Source organism: Sphaerodactylus townsendi, linkage group LG01, assembly GCF_021028975.2.
Source record: "Sphaerodactylus townsendi isolate TG3544 linkage group LG01, MPM_Stown_v2.3, whole genome shotgun sequence".
Classification (NCBI taxonomy): domain Eukaryota; kingdom Metazoa; phylum Chordata; class Lepidosauria; order Squamata; family Sphaerodactylidae; genus Sphaerodactylus; species Sphaerodactylus townsendi.
The window spans coordinates 13808243-13830777 of NC_059425.1; the positions used below are offsets into that span (position 1 = coordinate 13808243).

Here is a 22535-nt window from a genome sequence, read left to right on the forward strand (position 1 = left end):
GTGTTACTGAAGTTATGTGGCAATCATTTTGTGGCTGGCTCCGCCTCCTGCAGCAGCCATTTTGTTACTGTGTCCCCCATGCCTTGTCAGGGTTCCAAATATGCCCGCAGGCTCAAAGGGTTGGGGACCCCTGCTCTAGAGTGATCTATCTGCCCATGTCCTTCCCTCAGATCTATGCCATTCTAAACCTGTGGCTTATGCCCCTCCCGATCTCCTATCCCATTCCATCCTACCGGATGGGATAATTGCCTTCCAATGTAGCAATAAGTATTATTTTGTTAAAGCCTCGCTCCCTCCATTTGCAGGGCATGCTGCGGGGCTATGAAAGGAGGAAAGCCTCGGAATGTGGTAGAGGCAGCCAAGTTCAGCTTGAAAAGAATATCATTTTGGTTCAGTTCCTAGCTCTTGTGGTACTATACTCTTTTTCACATAAAGATGTTAGTAGGTTGCATATTTCTCTGCCACAGAACAAAGCATACTGGACCTTCTTGGTTGTAGAATGCCTGGTTCCTAATGCCTACCTAACTCTGCTCTCCCCATCAATTTGAAAGTAAAAAATACATTTTGTCATAAATGCTCTTGTATCAAAGCATCATGTTCAAAAATGCACAAAGTAATGGTTTTGACAAAGGCAGTGAGTAATAATGAATGATAATACGCATATTCGTTTGGGACGATATTCTAATGCAGAAGCATACAAGCTTTTTGCACCTGAGCTTATCAAACTAACATCTTTATGTGAACAGAGTATAAACATATTCCAGTTACAGGTGCTTAGCCACAATCAGCAGCAGCAGAATGGCAAGATTTGAGTCCAGTAGCACCTTAAAGACTGATAAGACTTCCAGGGTATAAATTTTTGAGAGTCCAGCTCCCTTCTTATTCGCAGAGAACCTGAGTTAAAAAATCAAGGCAGAGAACACTGATCTCTCGTGCCCCACCATAAGGACATCCGGGCATCAGATTTGGACTTCCCCTGCTCCGGGGTCAAAGGCCCAGCCAAAGACCACGCAGCTGCTGTGGAGCAGGCCCCCTGGCATATCATGGCGTTGGTTCTCATCTGACCTAAGCTACCTAAGTTTGTGGGGGAAGAAGGGAGAGGAAAAATATCAGTGGCAGAAAAAGAACAAGAGCTTCTGAAGAACTCTGCCACTGCACAGGACAGGCCAGAAGGTGGGCACAGGAAGGAATGCATGCTCCTCCCACTGGGAGGGCAGAAAAAGAACAAGCGTTTGGATTTATACCCCACTTTTCTCTCCTGTAAGGAGACTCAAGCTGGCTGACAAGGTCCTTTCCCTTCCTCTCCCTACAACATACACCTTGTAAGGTAAATGGGGCTGAGAGAGTTCTGAGAGAACTGTGACTAGCCCAAGGCCACCCAGCAGGAATGTAGGAGTGCAAAAACACACCTGGATCACCAGATAAGCCTCTGCCACTCAAGTGGACAAGTGGGGAATCAAACCCGGTTCTCCAGATTAGAATCCACCTGCTCTTAACTACTACACCACGCTGGCTCTCAATTTTTGCCTGGGGCTGGGGGCAATTTTTGCCTAACTGCCCTTAAGGGCAACCCGCTCACTCCTTCATCCATGGACAGAGGCCTAAGCACTCCCAATCAGAACACAGACTCACCTCGGCATTGCGGAAGACCTTCAGCATATCACCGTCGAAAGCTTCTACCGTTTTGTAATAGCCTGTCAGGATCTGCTTCTCAATAGTGGTGAGGTCGAGGGGGTCGGAGATCTTCTCGTAGTAATCTGCATTCCTGAGCCAGAGAGGGAGGGAAACATGCCACGTTACTACCGGATGACGAGCCAACTTGCTAGAAGCCCAGGAAGAGCCCGGCCTCTTCTCTTCCCACAGCTCCTTCCCCCACCCCGTGGACAAAGACCTACTTTTTCTTTGGGGGAAGATTCAGCAGTGGAGCGGCAAGGGTCTGCTGGGAAGAATCTGCGAGGGAAGCAGAGAACAGTGGTCAGCAGAGGAAAGGCTGGGGGACAGGGGACTCTTTTTGACAGCATATTCTTTGGCGGGAAGCAGGGGAAGAAACCACCTTCCACTCTACACGCCTGGGTCTTGCCTAGATCTCCTTCTACTCTAGTTCACTTGCCACCCCATTTGCGGGAGCTCGAGGCAGAAGATGTCAGAGGTGGTTTACCACTGACTGCTTCTGAGTAGTTACCCTGGATTTCCTTGGTGATCTCCTATCCAAGTACTGATCAGGGGCTGATTCCCTTTGTTTCTGAGATCTGATGAGATTCAGCTATTCTGGGTTATCCAGATCAGGGTACATGGGCAGACAGTCAGTGGTTTGTGAATTGGTGGCCACGTTTTTACTAGAAATCAGCACAGGTGTCAAACTCGTGGCCCTCCAGATGCTATGGACTACAGTTCCCATCATCCCCTGCCAGCATCATGCTGGCAGGGGATGAACAACCAGTCCCTGTATCTGGAGGAGCTCTGAAGTTGACCTATGCTAGGATGAACATAGTCTCTAACATCTGGAGAACTCACGAGATTTATTTCCTATGCTCTGTTCCTTCTCATTTTGTAGTGTCACCCTGCTATTAAGAGATTCTTTGTTACTGTTTTTTGGGGGGAGGATGTATTATGCCAATGCCAATAAAAGTTCTTGTATTGTATAGTATTGGCTGACCCACGGTCATCCCACAGGGTTTTCGAGGCAAGAGACAAACAGAAGTGGTTTGCCATTGCCTGCCTCTTTGAAGCAACCCTGGATTTCCTTGGGGTCTCCCAGACTAAACAAGGCTCGAAGTCTTCCATGGGTTCTCTTGTTGGTTACTGTGAGAGTCAGGAAAGTGCTAACTGGGGCCAGCCCTGCTTAGCTTCCCGGCTCTGCTGAGCTCAAGTTAAGCTGGCCTGTTCAGGCTGCTCACTCTAGCCCGCAAGAGGAGAGAATAAAAAAGGAAGAAACAGGAGTGGTGGGAAGGGCTGAGTGGTATTCCTCAAGAGGTTTCTACTGAGTTTCCCCCTGCAATTGGCCTCTTCCGACCTCCCTTGAAGCTTTATCTACTAGTTCTGGCCCTCTAACTCCAGTGGTCACTTTTCCTCATGATGCTGAACATACGTAATGTAATGAAGCAGAATGACTGAGACTGGGGTAGCCAATAGCCACTGGGAGCAGTACAGGAAAGGGACGGATAAAACCCCCGATTAGAGAGGGGAGGGAGGTCAGCCTGTCCCACAACCTGAGCTACTTAATCTTGACCAAAACATTGTCCAGGAAAAGGAACTAAACTCGCTGCAGAAACCCTGAACATTGGAAACGCCACCGCCACCAAGCCCCTCCCTGCCCCATTATATCCCCGGCCCTGTTATGCTGGAGGCTGCTAAACACTTGGCTCTGGCCTTCGGTGTTCTGCTGCTGTCACCTTTGTACGAGATGATGCCGTCGCAGATCTCTTTGAAAATTTGCGCCAGGCGGGCGGCTCGTGCCACCTCCAGGTTCTCCTCGGCTGCAGCCAGCCGCCGCGTCCGCACAGAGCGGGAGGTCTGCAGGGCGGAGAACTGAGTCATGAAGACGTCTGGGGGGGAAAAAGGAGGGGAGGGGGAGAAATGCCTCTTCATCACGTGTCCATCCGTTTGTCTCCTTCGAGTGATCTGGATCGTCGGGGACTCCATGAGAACTAGTATTGTGAAAAACCCCAGCTGATGCAGCCAGAGTCTTCTACAGTGCTTTCAATAGGTTATGTCAGGGGTGTCCAACTCTGGCGCTTCAGATGTTCATTGACTACAATTCCCATCATCCCTTGGTGGCCTGGCCTGGGTTACTCTGACTGAGTCAACTGCTGACTCATAAAATGGGGAGGAGCACAAGGTCACAGGGCTGCTATGGGACCAACAAAGGCAGAAAAGCTCCACATTTTGTGAGGGCTCCACGGGAGCTCCTGCAGACTCTTTTCATTATGGAACTGGGAGATGCCAACTACTGATTTCAGAAGGGGCTTACAAACAAACTGCCCCAATCATGCTATACACTTTAAAGTTCTGCTTGCGAGAATTAAAGCAAGGGTTCCCAGCTCTGGCCCGCCAAATGTTTGTGGACTACAATTCCCAGCATGCCAAGCTGTCTATGATGGCAGGGGCTGATTGGAATTGTAGTCCATGAACATCTGGAGGACAAGAGTTAGACACCCCTGAACTAAAGCAAGGGGGCAACTTGTAAGTCAAAACAACTAAATGGAGCCTCCAGGTTCAAGGACAGTTTACAAAGAATGTGAATGACCCGAGGGCCCAGACTTAAAAAGGCTCCTAGTCATCCGTGGGTTCTCTTGCTGGTTACTGTAAGAAACAGGAGACTAACAGGCCTTTGGTCTGTTCAAGCAGGGCTCTTGTGCTCCTTGGGCTTCAGAGAGTAAAATGGGGCTGGGTTCACTTTTTGACTAACTGCCTGAAAGTATTCATTCATTCCTCCAGTCACTTGTTCTGGAGATGCGGCAGAGAGATCTTCTAATTAAAGGAACACACATATTCCATCGTTCTTAAAGCAGCACGCTCTGCGATTCCCAAGTGGATTCCTATTAGGGACACCACCCAGCCTGCTTATTTTGGGGGGAGGGTGCGGCATCACGTGCCTCTGGATCCTGCTCTGGTACCCAGGGGTCTTGGGCCACTTGCCTGGTTGCTTGCCTGCCTCCAGCAAGCAAAACTCTACCTCTGGAAAAGGGCTTCCCACAGAAGTTTGGTTTTCCCTGCAGGACAACCAAGGGGAACCCGGTACAAACGTCATTTGAGACCGCTGTTTGTTTCTGCTGCCACAGACTACCACGGCTATCCTTCTGGAATGGGTAGATGGGGGCAGCCAGGACAGAAAGTATACTTGTGGATGATTTATTTATTTGCTGGGAACGGATTACAAACTATTGGGTCAAACTAAAAACAAAACTTGCAGGGTGGGGGGGTGTTTAGGGGTGTCTACAAAGACCACAATCCCTTTCTCATTTCCATATATCCCAGGAAAGTCCAGGGAGCTTCTTCTGATGGCAACAGGAAAAGTCCACAGCCCCTCACCAGATTTTATGTTGCCGTCGTCCCGACACATCCCATTCCAGCGTGTGTATAATGAGGCAGAGTGAAGGTTGTCACTGGCGTGTTTGACTTCCTCTTGCTTCTGCCGGATCTTCTCCCAATTGCGCACCAGAAAAACGTGATGCTTCAACACAAAATTCCTAGAAACAAGGTGGGGAGAGAGAGAATGAGTTATCTCTGCTGAGAAGCCATAAGCTCTTCTGGGTTCTGGGGGTGAGTGGGTGGTGGTGGCTGTGAGAGGCCCTAAGAGTCTCTCACAGACCTGCCAGATCAGACTAAGAACATAAGAACAAGCCAGCTGGATCAGACCAGAGTCTATTTAGTCCAGCTCTCTGCTACTCGCAGTGGCCCACCAGGTGCCTTTGGGAGCTCACATGCAGGATGTGAACGCAATGGCCTTCTGCGGCTGTTGCTCCCGATCACCTGGTCTGCTAAGGCATTTGCAAATCTCAGATCAAAGAGGATCAAGATTGGTAGCCAGAGATCGACTTCTCCTCCATAAATCTGTCCAAGCCCTTTTTAAAGCTATCCAGGTTAGTGGCCATCACCACCTCCTGTGGCAGCCTATTCCAAACACCAATCACACGTTGCGTGAAGAAGTGTTTTCTTTTATTAGTCCTAATTCTGCCCCCAAGCATTTTCAATGAATGCCCCCTAAAGGGGGATCTAGCCATTTCCCACAGTGGGACTGGTACTTGGAGGTACACTGCCACTGAACATGGAGGGTCCATTTAGACACTGTGACTAATAGCAACTGACAGGCCTCATCTTCTCCACAAATTTGTAGTAATCCTCTTTAAAAGCCAGTGTTCATCCCATCCGCTTTGTGACAGTGAATTCCCTGAACTAGTTACACATAGTGTGACTTAAAAGGCCCGATATCCAGCCAATCGATTCAGCAGGGTGACCCTGAGGAGTTTACTATAAATGGGAGAAAAAGTTATCTTTGTCCACCTTCTCCGCACAAAAGCCCCTTTTATTGTTCAGCCCAGGTGGACTCAGAGATCTCACAGCACAGCTCTGCCCTGAACACAGCAGTCACCGTGGGACAGTCACAGAATCACACGGACGTTATTCTATATTGGCGTGACAACTAAATTAGAAAATGGATTTTCCTCAGCAGGAGGGGGCACACAGAAGCATGCGGGGAAACCCTTAGTTAGGCCTGAATCCAGCTCAGTTGAAGAAGAAGAAGAAGAAGAAGAAGAAGAAGAAGAAGAAGAAGAAGAAGAAGAAGAAGAAGAAGAAGAAGAAGAAGAAGAAGAAGAAGAAGAAGAAGAAGAAGAAGAAGAAGAAGAAGAAGAGAGAAGAAAGAAAGAAGAAGAAGAAAGAAGAAGTTGAAGAAGACAGAAGAAGAAGAAATATAGAAGAAGAGAGAAGAAGAAGAAGAAGAAGGAAGGAACAGAAGAAGAAGAGGAGGAGAGAGGAGGGAGAGGAGGAGGAGGTTTTGGAATTTATATTCCCCCCTTCCTCTCTCACTGCAGGAGAACTCAAAGAGGGTTTACAATCTCACTTGCCCTTCCCCCCTCACAACAAACACCCTGTGAGGTGGGTGGGGCTGAGAGAGCTCCGAGAAGCTGTGACTAGCCCAAGGTCACCCAGCTGGCGTGTGTGGGAGTGCACAGGCTCATCTGAATTCCCCAGATAAGCCTCCACAACTCAAGTGGCAGAGCTGGGAATCAAACCTGGTTCCTCCAGATTAGATACACGAGCTCTTAACCTCCTACGCCACTGCTGAGAAGTCTTCTCTTCGAGGATCATTTCACATTTTATCTTAACTGCCATTCGTTTTCTTGACTGTGACTGGGACACAATTACAGTCTTCAAAGCAGGATTTTTTTGAAACTCACACTCGAAAGGACAGAAAGCCACAGGAGAAAATAAGGCCAGGGTTAGACCATTTTTCCCCAAGATGTAGCTCCATGAAAGGCAATTCTCAATGGGAAGTCTGGCTTCCATTCCTAAATTGCCGGGGGAAAGGGAGACAGACGGATGGACAGACGGGGGCAAGGAAGCTCTCCTGACCTCTCCCTGTTGGACATCGGCTTCATTTGCAGCTGTGGACTCAACCGCATTGGGGCGCTTGAACTTTCGCTGGGCTCCTCGTGCATGTGACCCTTCTGCAAAACAAATTGACCACTTTGAGAATCGTGGAGTTGGAAGAGACCCCAAGAGCCATCCAGTCCAACCCTCTGCCGTGCAGGAACACACAGTCAAAGCACTCCTGTCAGATGGCCATCCAGCCTCTCTTTAAAAACCTCCCAAGAAGGAGACTCCACCACAGAAGTGAAGAGAAGCTGCCACAACAGAACACACGTTAACAAGCCAGTGGGAGTTCAAAAGCTGGGCACCCGAATTCAGATCTCTATTAGCCAAATGATGAGGTTACTGGGTGCCCATAGGCAGGATCCTACTTTTGGAGAGTGTTCCAGGTATGTTGTACATCTTATCTACCCGGCCGGGGGGAAGGGGCACACAAGAAGCACAGGTGCTTTGTGCTTCCTGTTCCCCACAGTTCTCCCTCTCATTTGTAACAGGCAGCGCATGCTGGAACCGTGAGGCAAGAGGAGTCCTGGCACAACCGACTGCGGCAATATTTCAGGATGAATTTTGGAAGATTGGGAAGGGCACTGTACTCTCTGCCTACCTCCCTTCGGCCACGTTTGAAAGAATCCTCAGACTGCCGCTATAAAACGGGGATCATTTTATAGCGGCAGTCAGAGAGCTCCTTCTTGGGACGGATGAAGTAATCCTCTCTATGGCAGACAAACATGACCCAGGAAGCACCAGAGAGGGTTCTGCTGAGTTGGATGTCTCCTTGGAAGAAGTACTTCGGGTGGGGAGGGTGTGTGAGAGCTTCTTGCACAAGAAGAGGATCGCACCGCCCTGACAGTCCATGAATTCAGTCCTTGCACTCAAGGGGAAGGAGGAACACATGGAAGTAAAAAGAGAGTCAGCTGTACATCGTGTTGGGGATCCACGATCAGATTTCCCAAAGCACGGTTCAGCCTAAAAAAACACGAATGGGTGAATTGGATTGGGGATGTGGTGCTAGAAAGAGGGGGCCAGTAGGGAAAAAAGTCAGACACCCTGATTTTGACAGTCTTTTTGATCTACCCAGATTGACAGGAGAAGAGTTTGGATTTATACCCCACCTCTCTCCTGTAAGAAGACTCAAGGTGGCTTACAAGCTCCTTTCCCTTCCTTTCCCCAAACAGACAGCTTGGGAGGTAGGTGGGGCTAGGAGAGTTCAGAGAGAACCCAGCAGGAATGTAGGAGTGCGGAAACACATCTGGTTCACCAGATAAGCCTCTGCCACTCAGGTGGAGGAGTGGGGAATCAAACCTGGTTCTCCAGATTAGAATCCACCTGCTCTTAACCACTACACCATGCTGGCTCTTCAATCAAGGAAACAGACCAGAGGGAAGAGTTGAAATCCACCTTCCCTGGAAACACATCTTGATGCAAGTCCCACTTCCTACAGGTGCCATTTAAAACTAGAACACCTGACCCATCAGAACCTCATTTTCACACTCACCCTCTTCTTCAACTTGTGCTTTGATTTCCGCTTCTCTTTGGACCGGCTGGGCCTTCTCTGGGCACTGACTGGCTGGCTGGATTTGCTCAGGAGGCCGTTCACTCGCTGGCTCCTCCCACCGATGATGCCTCTGCACTTCTCAAAGCCGCACTTGCAGAGTTGCTAAGAAGGGGGAGAAGCAACAGAGCTCTTTGGAAACAGATGGCCAATTGCCTTCTGGCTAGCCCTCCTCAAGTGCCAACCTGCCCCCGTGGGTGAGGTCAACCGAGAACCATCTTCCTAACCAAGCAACCGAGCCATGAGGAACAATCTATGGTTCCACTTCACAATACAAGCATTTTGCCGACCAAAGACTTATTTGACCGGGCTGGCTTGAAATGGCAGGATAAATTGATTAGCACAAAGAGAGGTCCAAAAATGGCCACCTGTCCCTGGCCGGCAATTTCTCAATAAACATGAGAGATGTATTGTCAAAGGCTTTCATGGCCGGAATCAACTGTGTGTTGTGGGTTTTCCAGGTTGGGTGGCTGTGGTTCGCCTGCATCTATGACTGGCATCTTCAGAGGCATCTTGCAGTAAGATTCACCACAGAGAGAAACATGGAAAGAAACACATCTTACTGTGACATTTCTTTGAAGATGCCAGTCACAGATGCAGGTAAAACAGCACAAGCAAAAACTACGAGACCACACCCACACAGCCCAGAAAACCCACAACATCCAAATAGAAGAGACTTGATAGCTCCTTTCTTTCTTATGAATGAGGTTTTCAAGATGCCCAATTCTGCACATCCCTATGATTAACTGGGAAAGAAGGTGGCATGGTATAGCCTCAGAAGCCCGGCAGGATCAGTACTCAGAAGAGAGACCACCAAGGAAGACTGTGCAGAGGAAGGTCAGGGCAAACTACCTTTACTTCTCACTTGTCTTAAAAGCCACCGGCTGGGGTCGTTATACGTTGGAAGCTAAGTAGGGTCAGTACTTGGAAGAGAGACCACCAAGGAAGACTGTAAAGAGGAAGGCCGTGGCAAACTACCTTTACTTCTCACTTGTCTTGAAAGCCACCTGATGGGGTTGTTGTGTGTTTGAAACTAAGTAGGTTCAATACTCGGAAGAGAGACCACCAAGGAAGGCTCTGCAGAGAAAGGTTGTGGCAAACCACCTCACTTGCCTTGAAAACCCTTGCTGGAGTCACCATAAGTCAGCTGCAACTTGGCGGCACTTTACACACCCATACGGTTAAGGCTTCAAGAACCCAGAACTCACAACCAAACCCACAAACCCACATGCCCACAAACATGGAACGAGTGGATAAAGGGTTCAAAAACACAACGAACAAATCACTTTGTCCAAGCGCCTTTGCGGTGCGTTGCAACGACCCTCACCTGCTTTTCCACGTTGAAGGAGTGAAAGTTGTAGTCGTATGTTAGTTCGGTGCCAGCAGGCATGTCCTTCAGCGCGTACAGCCCAATCCGGTAGACACCATTGACAGACCTGCCAGGAGAAAAAGGATGAGGGAGCTGGGGCAACACTGCTTGGGAGGGGCTTGGAAGGAGGAAGAAGTGATCATCTCCTGCCTTGGCTGCAGACCTAGACTTGGACAAAAGGAGCTTTGACACTCAGAAGGGTGGACCCTGGAAAATTTTGTTGGTCTTGAAGGGGCTACTGGACTCCTATCTTGCTCAGTCTTTGTTCCGCACCTCTGCATTGTTAAGAGTCAGTGTAGTGTCATGGTTAAGAGCAGCGGGCTCTGATCTGGAGAACCAGGCTTGATTCCCCACTCCTACACATGAGCAGTGGACTCTAATGGGGTAACCAGATGTGTTTCCCCACTCTTACATTCCTGCTGGGCGACCATGACAGCAGTCAGGCTTTGGGATTGTAAGTGCGGAAGGAGGCCCTGCTTCAGGTCTCAAGGCCTAGTCAAACAGCAGCACTGTTGACGGACAGCACACAGCTCTTTCGTGCTTGATGGCAACTCCTTAGGCGGCTTTTTAGAAAGGGTCAGGTTCATGCAGACCTTTCCTTGGTTACGAGCCACGGGGACTCAAAGCCTCCATTAGCAGAGGGAGTATAGCTTGGAAAGTCAGCCAACTGTGCGGCAGGCTACATGGAAAAGCCGTTATTACCCTTGCGGCTTGTTTCAGTAGAAGAGTTTGGATTTATACCCCACCTTTCTCTCCTGTAAGAAGACCCACAAAGGGGCTTACAATTTCCTTTCCTTCCCCTTCCCTCCCCACAACAAACACCCTGTGAGGAGGGTGGAGCTGAGAGAGCTCGGAAGAACTGTGACTAGCCAAAGGTCACTCAGCTGGCATGTGTTGGAGTGCACAGCCTAATCTAGTTCCCCAAATAAGCCTCCACAGCTCCACAGCTCAAGCGGCAGAGAGGGGAATCAAACCCGGTTCTCCAGATTAGAGTGCACCTGCTCTTAACCATTACGCCACTGCTGCTCTGAGCTCCTGACTGGCCGCTGTTGTTAGACAGAACTGGACTGGACAAACGTGCTCTGACACAGCCAAGTGATTAATGTGTTAATGTCTGCACGTATGCCAAGTTAATCCTTGTCTTCAGGACCATAAAAGGGGCTATCCATTAATCAGGACTGGATGCGTTCTGAGTGCACAGCATATGGTCTGACAACCACTGTTGGAAGGGAGGAGCGGGACTGGGAGTTGTGGCGAAGTTGTCCTCGGTCGCAACGGACCAGTGGTCCATCTAGAGCAGCACCACACCTTTCCTGAGACCTGCTTATCCAAGATCCACTTCAGCTAGAAGAAGCTATCCTATAGGAGACTCAAAGGGGCTTACAATCTCCTTTCCCTTCCCCCCACCCCCACAACAAACACCCTGTGAGGTAGGTGGGGCTGAGAGAGCTCAGAACTGTGACTAGCCCAAGGTCACCCAGCTGGCCTGTGTTGGAGTGCACAGGCTAATCTGAATTCCCCAGATAAGCCTCCACAGCTCAGGCAGCAGAGCGGGGAATCAAACCCGGTTCCTCCAGATTAGAGTACACCTGCTCTTAACCACTATGCCGCTGCTGCTGGGGTTGAACCTTTGGTGTGCAAATGGGGTGCTCTGCTGGTGAATCACGGCTGGTTCCTTGGCCCGCCCTAAGCCTTAATTCTTCAATGCCTCACTTAATGCTTGAAGGGTAGCTTCAGGAAGTGGTTCCAACCAATTTAATTTGTTACGATCCAAGATCAGCAGCCCAGGCAAAAACAGTAAACAACAATCTTATAAGACGTGTAAACAATAAAATGTTAATCCGCATAGCACATGCAAAAGAAAATAAATTTATTAAAAAATGAGCCACCTTTGGTTTCCTTATTTCACATGCTGTAACACAAAATTCTGCTAGTTTATAGGTCATTTCAGTAGAGACAGAAATGGTTCTGCAACAGGTGAGCTAGATTTGGGTCCTCAGAGACCAGCAAAACTCTTGGGGTAGAAGTCTTTGAGAATTAAAGTCCCTTTTGTCAGATCTGCCTAAGCTTGAGTCTAGCTCAGTCCTCAAAGAGGACACCGAATTATGGCCTTTTAACCCTTACTCTGCCAGGTAAAATCTGACATGCCGACTCATGCCGACTCATCCCCAGAAAGGTCTCCTGGCCAACTGCACAGCTATTCCCATGCAAAGAAGGTCGCTTTTCCCCCCCACGTTTACCATTTCTGCATCTCGCAGTTTGGATTGCAGCTGTGATTGATGAAGCGTGCCTCGTTGCCCATGCGATAGCTGTCGATCACCATCCCGCTATCGAGGTTGAGGCAGTAGTGGTCGCTGTGGTTGTGGTATTGCTCGATCATCCGGTTCCTGGGGAGTCACGGGGAGAGGACTTTCAGCAGCGCAGCCAGCGGGCGCGTTGGCCCTGTCCCTTTTGGCGGACGGTTTGCCCTCTTGAGGACTGTTCCACAGCTGCTTCCTCACCCAGCCCTTACCTGAACTCCTGCTCACTGACCACTTCTCCCAAGTACTCGATGATGAACTGCCCGGCTTTGAGGGGTTCTTTTGTGCGGATGCCCCATCCCTTCTCCTCGGCCCGGAAGCGCTCCAAACACTGCACCCATTCGTGCCTCTGGATCCGCTGGTTGCAGCACTGTTCCCCACAGGGGCAGGTATTGGGGGAGCACTCGGCAAAGATCATCCTGAAAGCAACCGAATGGAACAATGGTGGGCTGGAGGCAGGAGGGACGGCCGATACATTTACAAGCTCGCTGATGGTTTTCCTATCTCCTGTCAGCAGAATCCTCATTGGCCATCCCCCTCTTGCTTTTATCGTCCCAGCCATCCATCTCCCTCTGCCCCGGCTACCAATCAGGGTCTTGGGACAGGGGCTGGGTCTGTCCTTCACTGGCCACATTGGCTCCTGAGTCTGCCTGTCTCTGGCTGGCCCTGCCTTCCCCATGGCTCTCCCCGGCTCCCGCCTCCCAATGACTATTACCTGTATGATGAAACCAACAATACTTTTTAGTCAAGAAAAAGTTTGGAAACCAATCTGAAAAGGATTTAAAGATTTTCTTCTTACACCCACTTTGTGCATTTGTCTTGTTTCTGTTACTGCCCTGATGCTTTTATTACTGATCTGCCGGTTTGTGGGACACTGTTTTAATGATGTTATTGTGGTGGGCAATGTTCCCTTTTTAATCCTACCTTGGAAGTTCCATTTGGAATTTTACACGGCTGCTTCTAGTATTTGGGACTCTTTTAGCCCATGTTATACGATAGACTCCTGTATTCTTTTGGTGTCATGAGCCAGCCCCTGGGTACTTACCAGGACACAGAGGACTCTGAGGCAGTACCTGAGGACACAGTGCAGCCAGAGTTGGCTGTTCCTGGGGAAGACCAGGCAGCAGAGCTCGCGCCTAGTCCTTCCCTGCCTGATGACATACAGGTGGAGGATCTGCAGGGTCCTCCACCTGTATGTCATCAGGCAGGGAAGGACTGGGCGCTAGCTCTGCTGCCTGGTCTTCCCCAGGGAACCCAGTGATGAGCTAGCTGTGCAGAGGAGGCAGAAGCAGAGGCTGCTACTGCAGAAGAACAGAAGGAGTGCTCGTTTGGCAGCAAGGTAGGGGAAATAAGAAGTCTCTGCATCTGATGAGGACTAACTCCTCACAGAATCCCAGCCATGGACAGGAGGCTTTTTTATATAAGCTTCTCCTTGCTGTGAAACTGCTTCTGCCTGGAGTGCAACAAGGTGTGTTGCCCATATGGCAGCTGGCCCTGTGCCCTCTGGTTCTGCATGGGATTCCTAGGCCTACTCCTTTGGTTTCTCTTGACCCTGTGGACTGTGACCAGACTCATGCCTTGCCTGCCAGCCTGCTGCCACAGACCCTATTGGACTGTGCCCTGACTAAAGCTTGTGCTCTGCCACTCTGCTTTGCCCTCTAAGGGAGGTCAGAATGGCTACACCACACCTGCCTGCTAGCAGCACATTTTGTTTTGGTCTTCTGTTGTATTTGTAATCCCACTGAGAAGCCACGATTATGCAAGGGGTAGAAATATTTTAAGTAAGTACATAGTGTGGCTCCAACTAAACTTTTTATTGAATTCCATTTTTTTTCTGGTGCTCATTTTCATTTCTAGCAATTGAGCCCGAAAATCAGAGCTTGGAAGGTGGAGTCTGAGGAAAATCAATCACGTCGCCCTTTTCAGTGGGGACATAGTCTTCCCGCATCTCCATTTTTATTCACTAAAAGAATAACATGGGCTCAATGGAAGCACTTCAGGCAGGTGTGTTTGTGCACGTGTCTCAGGACAGAAACATAAATGTTGCAGAAATTTTGAAACTATGGGGAGGAGGATTTGTTTCTTGTGGGTTTGCAGAGGGAAGTAGTTTTGGGGAAAATTAAAACGTATGCAATACATATTTACCAATGAACTTTACTGCTTTCACATAAAATGTAATCTTTATAACCCATTATACAAAACTGTACTTGACATATCTATTAAACTGTAAAGGTCTTCAGGAATGGTCAGCTGCAGTATTGCAGTCAAAGCTCGTGACCTGAGTTTGACCTTGACAGAAGTTGGTTCCAGGTAACTGGCTCAAGGTGGACTCAGCCTTCCAACCTTCCAAGGTCAGTAAAATGAATACCCAGCTTGCTGGAGGTAAAGTGCAGATGACTGGGGAAGGCAGTGGCAAACTCGCAGCCCTCCAGATGTTGTGGACTACAGTTCCCATCACCCACTAGCAGCATGATGCTGGCAGGGGGGTAATGGGAACTGTAGTCCATAACATCTGGAGGCAACGAAGAAGTACACCTGATGCCCGTGAGCAGTCTGCCTAGTAAATAATACGTGATATGATGTTGCCCCATGGGTTAGTAATGACCCGGTGCTTGCACAGAGGACTACCTTTACCTATAAAGGTCTTCATTTCCTACAGGCAAAACTGCAGGGAAGAAAGAGAGAGGGCTGCCAACTGCTGCACTCAGTGCCACCTGAGCATACTTATCTTAATTTTTAAATTGTCAAGAGGAAGATAAGTGACAATCCACAAGCAAAGAGGACCATGAAGAATCATAGAGTTATGGAGTTGGAAGAGACCACAAGGGCCATCCAGTCCAACCCCCTGCAATGCAGGAACACACAATCAAAGCACTCCTGACATATGCTCATCCAGCCTCTGTTAAAAAACCTCCAAAGAAGGAGACTCCACCACACTCCGAGGCAGCGAATTCTACTGTTGAACAGCCCCAACAGTCAGGAAGTTCTTCCTAATGTTTAGGTGGAATCTCTTTTCCTGCACCTTCAATTCATTACTCTGTGTCCTAGTCTCTGAGGCAGCAGAAAACAAGCTTGCTGCACCTTCAACGTGACATCCCTTCCAATATTTAAACAAGAATGTCATGTCATCCCTTAACCTTCTCTTCTCCAGGCTAAACATCCCCAATTCCCTAAGACTCTCTTCACAGGATGAGGAATCCAGACCCTGTACCATTTTGGCCCCCTCCTCTGGAGACTCTCTAGCTTGTCAGTGTCCTTCTTGAACTGTGGTGCCCAGTATTCCGGGTGAGGTCTAACCAACGCAGAACAGAGTGGTACTATTACATCCCTCGATCTAGACACTACACTCCTCTTGATGCAGCCCATAATAGCATCGGCCTTCTTAGCTGCCCATCACATTGTCACCTCATGTTCAGTTTGTTGTCTACTAACATTCCCAGATCTGTTTCACATATACTGCATACATTAGTGGTGCAATTGGGAATGGTTCCCTCCCCCCCTCCAATTTAGCCCTTTACCCTACTAGTCAAAAGATGCACACGCCTACTGTACTAGGTGCTGTGGAACACAGGCAGGTAAATGCTGCCGCAGTCGTCTTGCTTGTGAGCTTCCCAGAGGCACCTGGCTTGCAGCCGTCTTACCTGTTCAAACAGTCGTCCGTACAGCCCTTCCTGTTCCCATCGTCGAGTCTCTTGCAGTTGCAAGTTGTGGCCTCGTAACCAGAGAGAGGTTTGACGTCCACATAAACATCTGCAAGGCAAGAACAACAAACACAAAACCCACAAATTTCTGGAACTGATTCACCAGGCTCCCACCTGCCCCACTCAGGAGGAAACGCAAAGGAAGGGGGCTGAAAACACCACGGGGAGGTCAAAGTGGATTGAAATGGAGATCATTAGTGGAATACCCCACAAAGCTCAGGATTATACAAACTAGAGGGTACTTACTAGAACGGATTTTCTTGTATAGCGGGACGTCTGGCTTTTTATACAACTGGGGAGAGAGAGAGAGAGAGAGAGAGGGGAAGAAAAATGAAATAATCCCTTTTATTTTGCAGCCTGAGAGTCCCCCTGCACAAAGGGATAAAGGAAAGCTATTCATCTTTTTTCAGAAGGGAAGATTTGGTTCCTGCAGAGCAGAGGGCAATGAAGAGCCACCTCTTCTAGACCAGAGTTCTATGGGAGAACGACTTTCCTCCAGCCAAGGCCCTAGAGGGAGCTGCTGCCAGTTAGGATGAACAGACTGAACCAGATGTTTTAATGGTCCGACTCAGAAGAGGGTCCTTTGTGATCTCGGAAAGACTTGGACTGAACCTGGGATTGTCTCTGTGCCAAGACAGACATTCCAACCACTGGGGCAGGCCCTTCTGTATCTCAAATAAGCACATTTATGTACTTTTTGTTGTGGTGGGTTTTCCGGGCTGTGTGGCCATGGTCTGGTGGATCTTGTTCCTAACATTTTGCCTGCATCTGTGGCTGGCATCTTCAGAGGGTATGTCACAGCAACAGACTTAAGCTCTGTGATACACCTCTGAAGATGCAACCCTACATCTGGCTGCAGGAATCAAGGAACAAGATCCCACCAGACCATGGCCGCACCCTATGTCCCACCACAACCAGTTGAATCTGGCCATGAAAGCCTTCGACAATACATTTATTTACTTTGTTTATACCCCGGTCTTCCTCCCCCAACAGCAACATGTTGCTCTGCCCGTCTCCATTTTACCCTCCGTGAAGCAAAGTTAAACTAAGAGAGTATGCCCTGCCCAAGGTCTGCCAGCAAGCTTCCATGCAAAAGGTCCCCAAAGTGGTGCCCGTCGGCACTTATGGCATCCGCTGACACTTTTTCTGGCGCCCACCAGGTGTTTTTAGGAAGTAAATGGGACCAGGTAGGGCTTCTGCCCAGCAAGGCTTTTGACTGACTTTTGGAGATTGGATTGGCTATGCAGATTTTTCTTAAATGCTTCTTTGGCAGGAGCTGCCACCACGCACAAGGACTTTGACTGTGTGACTGAAGGTAAGCTGCGGCAATCATTGTGTGGCTGGCTTCCCCTTCTGCGGCAGACTACACCTGGGGCTTGCTCCAGAAACTCCAGTTGGTCCAGAACACATCAGCAAGGGTCCTAATTGGCACCTTGTGGCAAACACACATTCAAGCTGTGCTCCAACAACTGCCCTGACTCCAGACGGGGGACCAGATCAGGTTTAAGGTTCTAGGTCAGGGGTCTGCAACCTGACGCTCTCCAGATGTTCATGAACTACAATTCCCATCAGCCCCTGCCAGCATGGCCAACTGGCCATGCTGACAGGGGCTGATGGGAATTGTAGTTCATGAACATCTGGAGAGCCACAGGTTTCAGACCCCTGTTCTAGTACAACTGGGATACACTTCTGACATACAAAGCTCTAAATGATCTGGGATCAACATACCTATGAGACAGTCCTCTCCCCTTCGTCTCCTGATAGATGTTCCATTCATCAAGCAATAATCTATTTGTGGTCTCTGGCCCAAGGGAAGTCTGACTGGTCTCAACCAGGGTTAGGGCTTATTTTGGTCCTGGTGGAACACCCTGTCTAATGGGACCAAGGCCCTGTGGGATCTAAAGATGTTTCAGAGGGCCAGTAAAATGGCGCTGTTCCATTAGGGCAGGGGCCTGCAACCTGCAGCTCTCCAGATGTTCATGGACTACAAATCCCATCAGCCCCTGCCAGCATGGCCAATTGGCCATGCTGGCACGGGCTGATGGGAATGGTAGTCCATGAACATCTGGAGAGCCGCAGGTTGCAGACCTCTGCACTAGGCTGTTCCATATGGTTGAGGCAGCTATGGATACCATTTCCGGCCTCTCTCGTTACTGTCCATCAACCATCGTCTCTCCCGCAACTTTTTCTATTGGCTTAAAAAAAAAAGAAATTCCATCCTCTCTCTTTTGGTAGGATTTTTGGAGCTCACTGCCAACGAGATATTTTTGGCATCTGAACTGGCTGGAAAGCATAGATTTTAAACAATCCGTTTTTGCATTTTATCTTGTTTTCATGAACTGCTGCATTTTATCCTGTTTTCACGAACTACTGTGAACCGCCGCGAGCCCAAAGGTGGAAGGGCAGCAGAGAAATTCAATTAGATTTTTTAAAATTGTGGTAGCCGTTTTGTAGCTGTGCCCAACGTGCCATATAGGAATTCCAGGCTTGTGGCACAGCGGAGTTTGAACCAGGGTTCCCAAATCCCAGCTGGATGCTCTGACAGACAGCACCACACTGACAACATCCGAAGCTGCCTTCTGCTAAGTTGGACTGTAAATCCACCTAGTCTAGTACTGCCTGTTCTGATAGGCAGCAGCTCCCAGGAATTTCAGGGAGAGGTCCTTCGCTTTCTGAAAATATCTTTCAAATGGAACTTCCAAGGCCTGGATTTGGGGCCTTGTGCATGCAATCCATGTGCTCCCCTGTTGAACAGCGAGCACAGCTGGGGGAATGAGGCTAGTGAAAAGCAGTTGTGGACAGATGTGCATGCAGACACAACAGGGGAAGAGCAGCAGCATCCTTTCGGGGAAGAAATCTGCAATGCAAGACCATCTTCCAGAATCCATCCCCCGCCCCCTCTTTAACGTGGGCACTGAACTTGCACACACCCCTCCTCAAATCCTGCTGCTACCTCTCTTGGAGGAAACCTTTTGTCAGGCGAAAAGCCACCCTATTTTTAGACTTGACAAACGAAAGCTCTTTACAAAGACAGAGACCGTGCAGTGCTTTCCTTCTCGTCTCAAAAAAAAAACTTCAGCTTCTAAGTGGGGGGTGGGGTGTGGGGAGGCGGGGAAAGGGAAAGAAAAAAAAAAAACCCATTCTGCCTGGGACCCGGTCCAAGAAAAATAAGGTCTGAAATTTTTCAGCCCTGTTGGCAGAACATCTGAATTCTCCAGAGGCGTGTCAAAAAAAAAAACACAAGATCCCTGCAGAAGAAGCCGAGAGAGCTGCCAGAATAAAAGTCTCCAGCAGGATTAAGGGCAAGCGCTTTCTGGGAGGTGAACGGCTGCTATTTTGCAAGGGTGTGGGGAGGGGGGGGGGAGAGGAAGGGAATAGAAACTGTCTGCATTAAATATATATTCAAGGAATCCTTCCCTTTGCGCCCCCCCCCCCCCCCATTGCTACCATCAGCAAAAGATCTTTGAATGCACAGCAAACACCAACGCAGCCACAGCATCGGCTATTCAGCTCTTCTCCGGCAGCTTGGAATGTGGCCGTTGGATCTTGCAGCATTTAACTTCGGGTCCTGTACCTGATTGTGTTTCCATTGCCACAGAATGTCGTAAGGCAGCTGGAAGTCGATTCGTTTTTGTCGCAGATATTTTCCTGTGATTGGGGGAGGGGGAGGGACAGGGGAGAGAAAGGAAAGTCAGGTATTCTCTTGCCTATTTCTCTCTCACGCAACCCCCCCCCCCCGCCCCCACACACAAACAGTCTCCTGCAAGGAACGGGGCTGCTAAAAGACAGGATTGGCTCGAGGAGCGCTGGCCGCTGATGTGGAAAGCATAAATGTGTGCCACACGCGCACTAATTAGCAAGGGCACGACACACTCAGAAATGTCGTCGGGAACAGTGTGAGAACTGGAAAGGGGGCGTTTTTCACAAGGGTTGTTCTTTTTCTGCAGCTTCCTCCATTCGGGCAGCTCAGCTAGCAAGCCCTACACACTTGGGACATTTTTGGGGGGGGGGTCCCCATCACCAACACCTGCCTTCATCTGCCCCCAAACTGACTCCAGCATCTCTAACAGGAATAACCTGTTGGACTTAGGGGCCGGTCATAGAATCATAGAGTTGGAAGAGACCCCAAGGGCCATCTCGCCCAAGTCCCTGCAATGCAGGAACACACAATCAAAGCACTCCTGACAGATGGCCACCCAGCCTCTCTTTAAAAACCTCCAAGGAAGGAGACTCCACCAGTCTCTGAGGCAGAAAATTCCACTGTCCAACAGCCTTGACTGTCAGGAAGTTTTTCCTGATGTTTAGGTCTAGCAGCTCCTTAGAGACCAACAAAATTTAAGGTTGGTGGGGGGGTACATGAGTTAAAGCTTACGAGTTAAAGCTCCCCAAAAACTGTGTTGGTTTCCAGGGGATTACTGGATTTGAATGCAGCTGTTCTACCACAGACCAGCACGGCTACCCTCTGCAACTGCAGGGTTTAGGCTGTCCCCAAAGGCTGCGTCCAGCCAAGGGTTGTGGAGCCCAGCGGCTGGAGCTGAACACTGGCCAAATAGGGAAGCCGGAAGCTGCGGACTGGTACTGCAGCAGCCAGGCTTGGAATAGCCAGCCCAGAGAGACGGAGCAGTGCCTTTGCCCCTACACTGGGAGGGGGCTTCTAATGTCACATGTGCACACGCTGTTTCAGGAAGAACACAACGTTAAACATCAGCCTCCGCTGGTCAGGCGGTTCCAGATTCAGGGTCACCCTGCAGCAAGTCTTCTTTTCAAGGGTCTGTGTACAGTTGGAAAAGAAGAGTTGGCTTTTAGACCCCACTTTTCTCTACTTTTAAGAAGTGCCGAAGCGGCTAACAATTGCCTCCCCCTGCCCACCCCACAGAGGAAAGGGCAGGATAAAAATGTGCACAGAGAGAGAGAAGAGTTGGTTTTTTACAGCCTGGCTTTCTCTTCCAAAAGAAGTCTCAAAGTGGCTATTCATCGCCTTCCCTTCCTTTCCCCACAACTGGCATCTTGGGAAATAGGTGGGGCTGAGAGAGTTCTGACAGAACTGTGACTGGTCCAAGGTCAGCAGGCTTCATGTGGAGGAGCGGGGAGTCAAACCTGGTCCACCAAGTTAGAATCCGCAGCTCACATGGAGGAGTGTGGGGAATCAAGGCATTGAGCCCCGCTCCTCCACATGAATGGAGTCCAGTGTCACCCGGCAGGATTCATGTGCAGGAATGGGAAATCAAACCCAGTTCTCTGGATTAGAATTCTGCCGCTCATGTGGAGGAGCAAGAAATCAAACCCAGTTCTCCAGATGAGAGTCCGCCACTCATGTGGAAGAGTGAGGAATTGAGGAACTGAACCCTACTCCTCAGCATGAGTGAAGCCCAAGGTCACCCAGCAGGCTTCATGTGGAAAACTGGGGAATCAGACTAGGTTCTCCAGGTTAAGAGTTCGTTGCTCTTAACCACTACACCATGGTGGCTCTCACATACTCGGTACATGAGCTATAGCAGGGGTGTCCAACTCTGGCACCCCAAATGTTCATGGACTACGATTCCCATCAGCCCCTGCCTGCATGGCCAGTTGGCAGGGGCTGATGGGAATCGTAGTCCATGAGCATCTGGGGCGCCAGAGTTGGACACCCCTGAGCTATAGGAACTGGATAAAAAACAACAACAACAAAACAGCAAATACTGAAATACTGCCTCCACTGGTATGATTGAGGCCCAGAATTCAGGGCGATGGAGGAAAACAAAGATCCTGGAGGAGGTGTCAGCTGAATATGCCTCAGGGCTCCAACGAGGCACAGAATCCCTCTCAACCTCCACCAGCGGTCCCCTGGAAAACGGCACAGCTGTCATGTTTTCTTTACAACCCACTCTTAAAATTTGTTCTTATTTTTCAAAGGCTGGAGTTGTGCTTCGCAAGTTCCAGGAAGCAGCAAAGTCCGCTGGGAATCTGTTTTCACTTCTGTGACCTCACTGGGTAGAACAAAAGGCTCTTTCAAGGGCCTGGCAGCCGGCCCAGAGAACAGGGAGCTCTCTCTCTCTCTCTCTCTCTCTCTCTCTCTCTCTTAATAAGGAGGCACCCAGATGAGCGAGGTAGCCAGGACAGAGAAATAATCCTCGTAACTCAATTCGGGAAAGTGAGAGTGCCTGCCCTCCGATGCCAGGCGGAGTCATTAAAGCTGCCTTATCTTCACAGTGGCGTGTTTGTTTGTGTCTCCTGGTGCAAATAAACTGGGGGTCGTGACCTGGGCGGGAAAAGGGGGCAGGAGCACGGACTGGCACACAAGGCTCCCCACAAAGCCTCCGGGGCCCAAGCCGTCTGAGTCAACCCAAAGCTTTCTCTGCACCATTTCAATGTCAGGACGCTTTCCACTCCCGCAGGCCAGCAGGCTATTTTACGATTAGGGGTGGGGAAATGAGGGAGGTTTACTGAACTGCGGGGAAGGAGAAGTTTCCTTTTTTCCTAATGCTAGAAGGAGAGACGGGTTGTTCGGTGAAGTTGAACGGGAGCAGGCTCTGGAAGGAAAC

General features: G+C 49.5%; 1 protein-coding gene across 1 annotated transcript in view; it reads right to left on the reverse strand.

The window, feature by feature from the left end:
* ASH1L (ASH1 like histone lysine methyltransferase) overlaps positions 1 to 22535 on the reverse strand; it is a 99300-nt gene that overhangs the window by 15500 nt on the left and 61265 nt on the right. The window contains 12 exon segments of the mRNA XM_048511349.1: positions 1633 to 1765; positions 1896 to 1950; positions 3393 to 3545; positions 5032 to 5189; positions 7075 to 7169; positions 8588 to 8749; positions 9972 to 10080; positions 12254 to 12400; positions 12526 to 12732; positions 15955 to 16063; positions 16261 to 16306; positions 19589 to 19662. Of these exon segments, the coding sequence (XP_048367306.1) occupies positions 1633 to 1765; positions 1896 to 1950; positions 3393 to 3545; positions 5032 to 5189; positions 7075 to 7169; positions 8588 to 8749; positions 9972 to 10080; positions 12254 to 12400; positions 12526 to 12732; positions 15955 to 16063; positions 16261 to 16306; positions 19589 to 19662 (1448 nt within the window).